The sequence below is a fragment of the Nesoenas mayeri genome, assembly GCF_963082525.1.
Source record: "Nesoenas mayeri genome assembly, chromosome: 1".
NCBI lineage: Eukaryota > Metazoa > Chordata > Aves > Columbiformes > Columbidae > Nesoenas > Nesoenas mayeri.
Genome location: NC_137541.1, coordinates 22,548,358 through 22,559,775, shown reverse-complemented (window position 1 = coordinate 22,559,775; position 11,418 = coordinate 22,548,358). Strand labels below are relative to the sequence as shown.

Sequence of the window (11,418 nt, the reverse complement as noted above, 5' to 3'; positions counted from 1 at the left end):
AGTTATTCAAACCAAACAGAAGTATTGTTAATTTTTAAAAATCACTATTTTAAAAATCTACTTATATTAGCTTGATTACAACAGATGCTTCAAGACAATTTAAAGAGTTGACTCAGTACAGTTTAATCTATATTCTATGCCAACTTCCTACAATGACAAATTTAGAAATTAACTCTTTTCCAAAACACTAAAAACTTAATAAACAAATTTGACAACTACCATAGTATTTAAGCTGCTAAACCACAAAATCTATGGAAAAATATGTTTTCGGCAATAAACCAACAATAGCAAAAGAAAGGCAGTGGTTTTGTTGTTTTCTTTCTTTAAAAAGAGACAAAACACTTTTTCCCCCTCACCAGACAACAGCTTTAGATCTTGTACTTCTGCCTTTGGTTTTATTTTCTTCAGGTGAATGAGATACATTTGCTTTGTGGGTTTTCTTATGATGTTCTAGAAAAGCTTTTCTGGCAAACGCTTTCCCGCACTTATTGCATCGATGCAGAGAAAAGTTTTTTGTTACTTTTACTTCAATGCCAACATCAGCTCCTTCATACTTTTTATTGGGAGAATTAGAGGTGACATCCTGTTTTGAAACAACCTGTTTTGTTTCGTCCCTCTGAGGGCCTCTTTTTGTCACCTTATTTAGAACAAGATCAATTGGCTTTTTTATTGCTCTAATTTCTAAACTTGCAGTTATTTTCCCAAGGTAGCGTGGTGACTTTTTATGAACTACAGTTATATGCCTTATCACATCACGTTTGCGACGTGTTTCATAAGAGCAGAGTGGACACCTGTAGTATTTAACATAAATGTTATTTCCATCTGTGTGTAATTCAATGTGTTTTGTCAAGTTCTGTTTTGAAGTAAATTGGCGTTTACAGAGCTTACAGTAAAGCTGCTTGAAGTCAAAGCCAGCTGAAAGTTTTGGCTTCCTGGCTTTTTGCTGGCCACCTGCAGCAGATGCATTGCTTGATTTAGAGGTTGATTTAGTGGTTGATTTACAGGTTGATTTAGAAGTTGATTTAGGGTTTTCAGGGTCCTGTTTAACTTTATTTTTCTGTGCTGATGGTATGCTCTTTCTCTCATTTGAATGATTTGTTCCCTTTAATTCATTCTGTGGAGAAAGGGCAACAGAAGGGGGTAAAGGTTCTACAGAATCTGCTGGTTCAACTTTGACTTTCATTTCTGTGCCATTGGCAGTACTGTTGGGTCCTTTCTCTCTTTTAGAGTTCTTTCCAGAAAGAGTTATCTTGTGAACAATTTGCATGTGTTTTTTCAGCATTATTTGTGAACTATATTTTCTATTGCACAGAAGGCATCTGCATGTAGTTAAATTGTATTCTGCCTTTGAAGACGACTTTTGTTTTCGGGTCTTAAAAGTTTTTTTTGCAGAAACTGTATCCAAGAACAAAGGTTGCCCAGGCTTTGTAGCTATATCAGGAGTAATGGAATCCCTTCTTAATCCTCTATGAACTTCATCAAAATGCCTCCTTACGTTGGCTTTAGTAGCAAATGATTTATAACATACAGGACAACTTCTACCTAACGCTACAAGAACATTCTTATTTCGTCCTTTTCCGGAGCACTGATTTGGTTTCTTTTTTGTTTCTATGTACTTCTTTAGCTCTTCCATCTTTTTTTTGTGCACTTTTCGAATGTGTCGGCGTACACTGCGTCTGGAATGAAATTCTTTCCTACATAGGCAACATATCAACTGGTGGCCGAAATCAGAATTATCTGGCGAGTCCAACTCCAGATTTTCTGTTGGAGGCTGTTCTTCAGGTGTAGGTATCACCTTGTTTGTAATGGGATCAGCAGGAGGTAACTCTACAGTCTCCCCAGCTGGGACTGGGGCTGGAGTTGAAACAGTCTTGGGTTGCTCAGTGCTGGGTTCCTGTATCTGTACTGAAGCGTGATCAGGGGTACTGCTGCTTTCTCTGTTCTCAATTGGGCTATCAGTCCTTGATACATATTGAAATACAGCATTTTGATTAGTCTCTATAGGTTCCAATCTAATTACATATTCTTGCTTATCTACCCTTGGGTAGATTGCTTCCAGGAGGTCATTTATGGCTTGACTCTGTTTATCATTTATATCTGGGAGGTCTGTGAAAAGAGGCAAAGGTATTTTTTTAATTCTTTGGTAACTTCAAATTATTTAAATTTCAAAGTATATTTTAAACGCTGTGTCAACTCAGTCACGAAATTTACACAAATCCTGTACTTGTACTATTTTTCTGACCATTTATACTTAGAGGCTTTGAATAATTGTTTTTATCACACCAGTACAAATGACTTTTTAACTAAAAGCCAATGCTGGAAGTACATCCTTCCAGTGTGCTAATGTGAAAGCCACCTAAACTAAAAATCAGTTTACCTGGAATTAAACTGTTCTTTAAAAATCTGTGTCAATTGCAAAAATAACAGCATACAACTGAGTTTGTTCTGCAGGAGTGCAACAAAGCCTGAACTATCATTAGAAACTGATTTTCCTACTGCTGGAAACAGGCATTCTCAATAAAGGCACCTAATTCTGGAAATAAGCTCTTCTCTATGAATTCTGGACAGTCCTTAAGACAGAATGAAACGTCTGTGAAACCTGAGCACTGCATGAAGATATGAGTAGATTAGAGACAACTTCTGGGGCAGGTAAAGCTTTTAGTAATACCAAAGCAGTTAATAAGCTGAGTGATACTGTAAGATAGTAAACATTAAGGACAGAAAAATCCTGTATTATTCATGGGAAAAAATGTACTAATTTTTCAAAACAATAAAAACTGAGCCAAATAAGTTACTTTAAAAAAGAATAAATTAACTGAGGGTCACCAAAGGTTCATCCTGTATTCTGCCCTCATAACACACTGAAGCAGACTCTAAAAGCAAAAAAGAAGAACACAGGGATCCTGCTTGTTTGTCTGATGCCACTAAACTTCTCAAGCTGAAGTCTGCCTTACTGTTTTCATACACCTAGTTTACAAAAAGTTTATCAGATGCTTTTAAAGCATTTAGATTCTTGGCTACCACAGTGTTAAGCAGTGGTTTTTCGTTTGTTTTACCAGAAATACTGATAAGTTTACTGTCTGGTAATTTTGCTGGAAACCCCACTGTTTTTGTAACATGAAAAAAAAAGCAAATGATTGCTCCCATTTACCTTCATGATATTTATGATTTTACAGGCCTCAGTCTCACCCTGGTTTTAAATGCCAAATTAGTTCAGTGATGTAATTCCCAGGACAACACACTAAGCATCTGAACTGGCATAACTAAGAAGTTAGGGTGATGAAGCAAAAAGGTAAGGCAGCAAGATTATACAGTTCGAGATTATTCATGATGATTTGAAGATGTGATTCCTGGTAACAGCTAATTAAAAACCCACACTCAGTCAGGTTTGTTCCTTCCACACTGCCAGCAATACATGAGAACAGTGTCAGCAAAAGAAACAGGCTGTTTTCTTACTCAGAGCCCATCTTTTAACACCAAATTTTTAACACCTTTTGCAGTCAGTTTCAAATGGGACCTTGCTATATATTTTTAAAAAAGGTAAAAAGTCCTTCCTATCTTATGGCACCTTTTCAGACCATTTAATGACTACACTAACAGAATACATCTCAAAGAATTCACCAGGGAATAGTCTTTGGAATTTTTCACCATGGGGATACTGAACTTTTATTCTTACCTCTTGTTCAGTATCTTTTATTTATTGCAAAAAGCTCCTACTTTATTCAATAATGGTCATACTCAATTTTACATAAAACTTAAGTATTTATTTAGTTTTATTCAGAGCACATAGCAGTATTCTCTTCATTTGCACCCCTCCTAGTGAACAGTGTACTATGAAAACTAACCAGCCAGATAAATGAAAGCCACAATGTAAGGAGATGGCCAGGAAGTCCTTACTCAGAGGGTTCTTATTTTGCTTCGAAACTCTTGCACCTGACTCAGATGCACTTCTAACCTTGCTTTGAAAGTACAACTCATTCCTTCTCACAGAAAAGCTCTGTGACTCTCTGCAGCTGGCCAGGAAGGTGACAGTACTAGTATTCTCACCTTCTCCTTCACTACACTAGCTGACACAATGTGTGAAAAGAATTGCCTGTGTAAATCTCTATTGGTTCCTAATTTTTGAAATATTGAGGAAGTATCTTCCACAGCAAAGACAAAAAGACAGCAAAGAAAAAGGGGAAGAAGGAATACTGTTAACAGTGTCACTCTTTGTTAAAAGGTTAGATGTATAAATTAGCTATCAAATTATGACATTAACATGGGTCTTGGTTGTTAAGGCATAGTAAGTCAGTGCTGTAGTTTTGCTACCATAAAGGTGATCTACATATGTTACTATTGAAATTTAATTCCACTTCTTTTTCTGCATTTTGTTTCTGGTATGTTTGATATGGAAAGAGAAGTTTCTCAGCTTCAGAGAGCTTTATTAAATATTTCAATTAGTAAGACTTACTATCATCCATCTGGAGACTTGGAGGACAATAAAACTTTTTATGAGTAATTAAATTTGGTAATCCTCTGAAGAGACTCCGGCACAATTTACACTCAAAAATGGTGTCCACATCTTTTAACAAGATATGTTTAAGTTGTTTAGTTCCTGTAACAAAAGAAATGTTACACTTAAGGAAGGTTTACTGTTCAGCTTTTAATTCACATCATCCCATGAAATGGAAACATTTTAAAACATGACAATTATAACAGCATTTTATCTTGTGTCAATGCTACTTCATTGCACTGTAAGTTTATGAAACATACTCCAAGTTTCACTATGAAAACGAGCCTAGTTTGGAAAAAAACAAACAAACAAACAAAACCAAACAACAACAAAAAAGGAAAAAGTCAAGGATTCTGCACATTGCAGTTTAGAGGAAAAGCACAATATTTTACAATAAAACTAACAGCTAATGTTAGGAAGGAGCCCATATTGCAGTATCTGGTTGCTGCAATACAATTGCCCAACAGGAAAGAACAAGCACCCAGAGCATCTAAAGAAGCCTGCCATATTTTTTCTTTAAGCTTATCTGACAGTGCTAAGAAAGTAAGATATATAAAGCTATTTCATGTAAAAATAGCACCCAGTAAGGCAAAAAACTACAGAGGATATAACAAAACAAAGAGAATAACTAACTCGTCAATAAATGTTACTACATCTAGATATCTAACGCAAGATGAAGATGAGGATGCATAGGCAAGAAAGTAGAACTGTAGACATGTTTTCGGTCTGCTGAAAGGAAAATATATTTAAGTCAGAAACTTTTCTATTAAAACATAGTGTGACAAAATGTGCGGGTTTTCCAGACTATTATACACTTCATATTAAAAAAACCCCACGCAGATGCAATATCATCTAGCATTGTTGATGTATTCCAGCTCCTGCCTTGCTTAAACAACCAAAGGATCTAGAGTTTGTTACACTTCAAACTCACTCCTTCATTTCTCATCTCACAAAAACTATGAACATAATGCTTAAAATTAGCAATGGATTAGTAAATGATAATACTTACCTACATCAAACTGGAAAGAAACACTAGCTAACCAAATTTAGCTAATTTATCTATCTTGATTTTTTCTTATAATAGAATAAATCAAAATTAATCCAACAAGCAAAAAATATAACGGAACTGGACTAATAATAAATAATATCACAAAACTGAGAAATGGCATCAAGACACTCTTCAAGCTGAAACAGAAATTTAAGTTTCCTGTGATCGCAGATACTTCTCTTAAGAATACCTTTCAAACATCAAAATCTGAGTCACACTGCAGAATTATTTCCTAAACAAAACTCTTTCAAATATTAATAATTTCATAACAACTAATAGTTCTTCAATATGAATGGGCCTTACCAAGGCAACTTTTTATTTCTTGGTGTAATAGTAGTACAACAATTTTTTTTTTACAACTGAGTTTTCGCAAAGCATGGTGTCTCCTCCTTCTTCAACAACCGCTTAATAATTAAGCTACCACCCACTTTCTGTCCTCTCCTAAGCCTCTCCTGATCTCCAGCTCTGGCCTTCTGTCTTCTTACTGCTCTTCCCTCAAGTGTTACTAACCTCACCTTCATCTGACCTGCATTTATACAAACAAACTACTAGACAAATATTCAGATTTAGTCAAAACTCCAAATTTAAAAATTGTACACAGTTCCCCCAAAAGCAAGTTGTTTACTCAGGTCTCACAAACTAACATTTGAGTTTCTGCATATAAAGAAAATCACTGATGAAAACCCAGCTGAATAAAACCGAAGATGCTCCATGTGGATAAAATTCCAGTAAGTTACCCAACTATAATTCAAACAAAAGGCCTCCAATTTGATGACAGCACACAATAAACCAAAATTCAGCCATGTTGCTGATGCATGTCCCAGCCACAAACTCCTCTCCAAAACAAAATAAAATGAAAAAAATTATCTCAGTCTCCGCTGTTTCCCAGTCAAGGGACACACAAGTCCCTCATTCTCTCTCCTGTTAATACTGACTGTTCAGTCTTTCTCCATTCAGGACTGAAATCTGAATTATTTGGCTTTAAAATTACTGGGTGAGATTTAAGGATTTACGACATACTGGAGGTCAGACTAGATGACACGGTAGTTAGTCTGGCATCCAACCATCCTTATGCAACTATGAAGCTTTTCTTTGGTAGGAATAAAATAAATATAGTCTTTTTGAATTAAGCTGTAAATCTTTAGAGACTTCTGGAAACAGCAAATAAATTTAAAACATCCACTGGTCTTGTGAACACAGAGAAAAAAAATAAGCACACCCTTATTCTTCACCAACTGTAGTCAGTCTTCCGCCAGCATATGCTGCCCCCACCTCTCTGAAGCCTTCTCTATTTTGTAGTTACATCTAATTGAGACAGGTGATGCTTTGTCAAATTCTGGTAATATTTGTGTTTGTTGAAGCCAGAATAACATAATAGTCACAAAAACTCCATACAGAACATTGGATATTACAAATATTTCTCCGGCAGAAATACCAAAGCTTATGCCTTTTGCAAGAAATTTCATTTTTGTTAAGAAAGAAAATCTAAATTCAAATTAATCTGTTATTCTTAATGTTTTGCATGACAGAAGTTTTTGCCAAAACCACTTGAATAATTATGGACAATACTCTAGATTTAATCTCTATTTCTTTACCACAAGAATCAAAATAGTTTCTTTCTATAATGAAAAACTGCCCGTTCAAAACTAAGCAGTAAAATCTTGGTATAAGTCCTTTTGCCTTCTGTCCAATTTCCCTGGCACAGATAACTGAAGGTGGCAAGGTAAGCTATCAATTCAACACCTGCCAACAAGGGCAATCTGGAAGTAGCCAAGAGACACAGTACTCACAACTAGTTAGTGCTATTACCAGCAGAGATATCATCAATCTGTTTCACGAGAACAATGGCTGCCAACGCATATCTGAAGCCTTAGGCAATCTCATCCAAAAACACTTCCTATAAAAAAGTTTACTAATGACGACTCTTACGTCAAGTTTTCCTTCTGTACTAAGTTGTTTAAATGCAAGTGGAGAACATAAACTGAATATTGTGCCATTCTACAAGACTCAGCCCAGACATGCATGCCGTTACACAGTAACAATGATTTATACAGGAAACATTTCATATATATAACAGCTCTATGTAGGAAAATCTAGAAACATGCAGATACTAGCATTAAAGACATTGTTTAATTTTTGTAATAACTGCTGTGTTCTTGCACCAACAGCTGTGAAAATAAAATGTTTGGTTTGCCACATCAGAAGCATAGAAACAGCTCGAAAACATCAAAGGTTTCAATCATCTCTGGCATGCTCACCCAAACACTCAGTTGTTATTCTCAGGTTCACTGCTATGGATTGCAACTCCAGAAAACAACCAAGGAATGACTTAAAAGTCACATGATAAAGCAATTCTAAAAAGTTCAAGACAAGTACGACATTTTCTTATCTTCTCAGAAGTTTTAGGATAAAGTCTCTAATAAAAGCAGGAGGGATGATATAAAGCACAACAACAAACTAATTTTTTACGTTTTTGAAGGATGACTATACAGCTTGAGCTGTATCTTCACTACTTTATACGAAAACCCTTATTAAAAGAACCCGCACTTAATACCAAAACCCTGCAAATATTTTGCAACTATGCAGAAAGTCAGGTGCTGTGTTTTTTTTTAATATATAACAATATACAATATATAACTCTCATAACAAGTTAACAAACTTCTTAGGAGTCATAGTTTCATACCTGATCGAAAACACTCAATTATTTGTTGAATACCGGATTTTGATGTTTGCAGAGGCCTCTGTAATAATGGAGGGTCACCAGGTTCCAACAGATGCACTGAAGTACAGAAAACAATAATAAGCCATTAGAGAAGAGTCAGGTGATTTTTATTAGTTATGGATTTTCTGTGCATACAGTAAACTAGTTAAAAATAAAGGCCAAGACTAATGTAAAAATTGTCTTACTCAAAAATTTTAATCTACACCAAATTTAAAAAGTCAATAATGAATTTTCCAGCCATGATATCTTCTGACATTTTGCTGTCATTTTAATTATTTAAAGAAAACGCGTACTCAAAGCTACATGTATCAAACACAAAACCATATAAATATACAAAAACAAATTGACTCATTAAAAATTTCTGTCAATTAAAGAAATTCCCCAGAACAATCTACCTGACTCTGGTCATTCAAATCAAAACAGATACACAAAAAAACCCTATCAAATATTGTACTTCACAGCTTACAACACAATTTCAATGTTGTCAGTGGACACCTAAGCACTGAATCCAAATCTAAAGTAGCAATGACCACAAAAAAGCACAAGTATATCTAAGTAGTATGTACCAAAAATAGCTATTATAATATTTTTAACCAATAAAAACACACTCAAGAAACACTTCTGGTTCCAGCAAACTGCTAAAGTAACACCTTATTTCTGAAGTTTCATTCTACATCACAATCTTTGTAAATTGTATAGAAATGAAAATATTTATTGATCAGGATGATTAGTTATTCCAACACACAGTATTTATGTATACGAAAATTAATAGCATTCCATTACTGTATATGCATGCAATTGAGCTTTGCCAGAGGGAAAACCAAGTTTAAATGAATAAGAGCACTTATTCAAGAATGTGTTCGCAAAATCATTAGTTAGGCCTTTTTAATTTCTCATTGACAAAATTACTAGTTTTGTAGTTTATAAACTGGCTCCTACCTTAGCCATTTGATTTAGTTTTCAACCCCATTACAAGGTTTCCATTTCTAAATGAAGCATTGAGCATCTCTAAGAAATTTATTTGTAATAAAGAGCAGTAGAGGCACAGTATAATACTATTTAGAGATATGAAGTGCAAATAGATTAAATACATTTTGACAGGAAAGATGTTCTAGAAGATGTACGGTTATAAATAAATTCAAGCTGAAAAGAATGACAGAAGGAACACTCCATCCAACTACGTGGGCCCCATAATATACTATTATATATACGAACACATAACAACCATTACAAATCAGTTAATCGTTTGGGGATCTCTAACACAATGACATATTGTATTCTACTAGCCTATTCCCTATTCTTCAAAATAGTATTTTTGGTTGTATACTGCTGCTAATAGGCACGGGCAGCACCCACTGACATCAAGTGAGACACATGAGGCAGACATAACACATCACTGTTATTTCTAAGATAAGAAAATTATTTTAGCTTTTTTAAAACATTAGAACAACTCAAAAACTACTTAATTTTAAGCACAAATGAATGTTTCTACTAGAGGAACAATATCTACTGTCAAATTACATTTAATTAAAGGAGGATTATCGAAGTTGCCATGCTCATGCCTTCAACTATTAATTCCCCAAACTCATGCCTTTCTTTTCAAAACACAAGTGGAAGCATCCAAATAAACTCTACAACAAGGCAACAAGAAAAGAACCACATTTCCTTTTAAGCTACCAATTATAACAGTAGGCAGAAAAACTACAAAAACATCTAACAAGTTGGATGAACCTTCAAAGTATCCATTATACTTTCTACTGATGGCATCTTCCATGTCACCCAGCAGTGGAATGCAAACAGCCGTCTAAGGACTTGGTGGGGTTTTTTTCTCCTTTAAAAATAAGATCTTCAAGTTCATTAGACCTCAACCAGAGAAGACGTAAAGTAAAAACATAAAGAGTGAATACAAGAGATTGTCAGAAACACCATTTTAAAAAACAATCAGAACATTACACTTTTTGGAAACAAAAAGGCCAGTTGTTTTACACAACTTCTTGCCTTCATCTGGTTACAGCATACAATGTGCTTGTGGAGGCTTGAGGATTATTGCACATCCTGCAGGAACTGAGAAATTCTCTTTCTAAAGTAATTTTAATATAACAGTTTGATTCCCTTCCAACCTGCTATTCTATGATTCAGCGATGTAAAAAAAAAACCAAACAAACAAAATTCAGAAACTTTTTATATCCAGAGCTGTCACTAATGATGCACATTTGTAACATCACAACAGTTTCCGCAAGCTTTTAAGGAAAGGGAAAAGTAAAACAGCTAAAGCATCACAGGCCACTGTACCTGTTTCACAGCATCCATGGTGAGGGTGGTCAGTCTGACAACACTTGTCCCTTAGAGGCATTTTCCGATCACACGACCTACTTTCCTTCTACATCCAGCAGCTCGTTTCTGCTAAAATAAGCACATTAACTGTCAGTCCCGAAGAGCGGGCGGCTCGGGACAGCGTTAACTCGCACCCGCACGGCCGGAGCAGGCCGGGAGGCAGCGGCACCCTTCGCGCACAGAAAGTTTCCATTGTTTACCGCAGGTCTCACAACGCCCTCTGCAACGGCCGCTGCGCCGAGCCCGGCCGCCCCGCGCCCGCTTGCTCGGGCCCCGCCGCCCCGGCCAGCGCGCCCGCCTCGCCTCCACCTGCGCCCCGGCCGGCGGATGGAGCCCCGGCCACCGTCCTCCCGCCGCGCCGCGCCGCGCCGAGCCGCCCGGCCCCGCGCCCCCTCAGCGGGCGGCTCCCGCCGCGCCGCTCCCCCGCCGCGCTCCGTCCCCACCTCCCGGCCCTCCTCCCGCAGCCGCGCCGCCAGGACCGCGTCCCTCAGCTCCAGCGGGAGCGTGCGGAAAGCCGCGTCCCCGACAGCCTGCGGCCGCCGGGCCGGGCGCCTCCCGCGGCACTGGCGGAGCCGCAGCCGGGCGCGCCCGCCGCCCCGCCACGCGCGAGGCCGGGCGGGGAGGGGCGGGCGGGCGGCAGGTGACAGCGGGCGCCAAGCGCCGCCGCCGGGAGGAGGAGGGCGCGGCGGGAGGCCGCCGCGGGCGAGCCCCTACCTGGGAGCGGACGGCCGGCTTCCCCCTCCCCGAACAGAACTTTAGTCGCCCCTGTCCCGCCAGAGCGGCCGCCGCTGACCCCGGAGCCGGATGGGCAGAGGGGCA

The 11,418-nt window shown here is 37.9% G+C and overlaps 1 protein-coding gene across 1 annotated transcript; it reads right to left on the bottom strand.

The window, feature by feature from the left end:
- Positions 1-352: 352 nt before the first annotated feature.
- On the bottom strand, positions 353-10,618 carry ZNF800 (zinc finger protein 800; the record flags this gene model as incomplete). Its single annotated transcript, XM_080349578.1, has 4 exons — positions 353-2,106; positions 4,454-4,597; positions 8,227-8,322; positions 10,558-10,618. 4 exons carry the CDS (start codon positions 10,616-10,618, stop codon positions 353-355), a joined length of 2,055 nt encoding a protein of 684 aa, XP_080205704.1.
- Between the last annotated feature and the right edge of the window lie 800 nt (positions 10,619-11,418).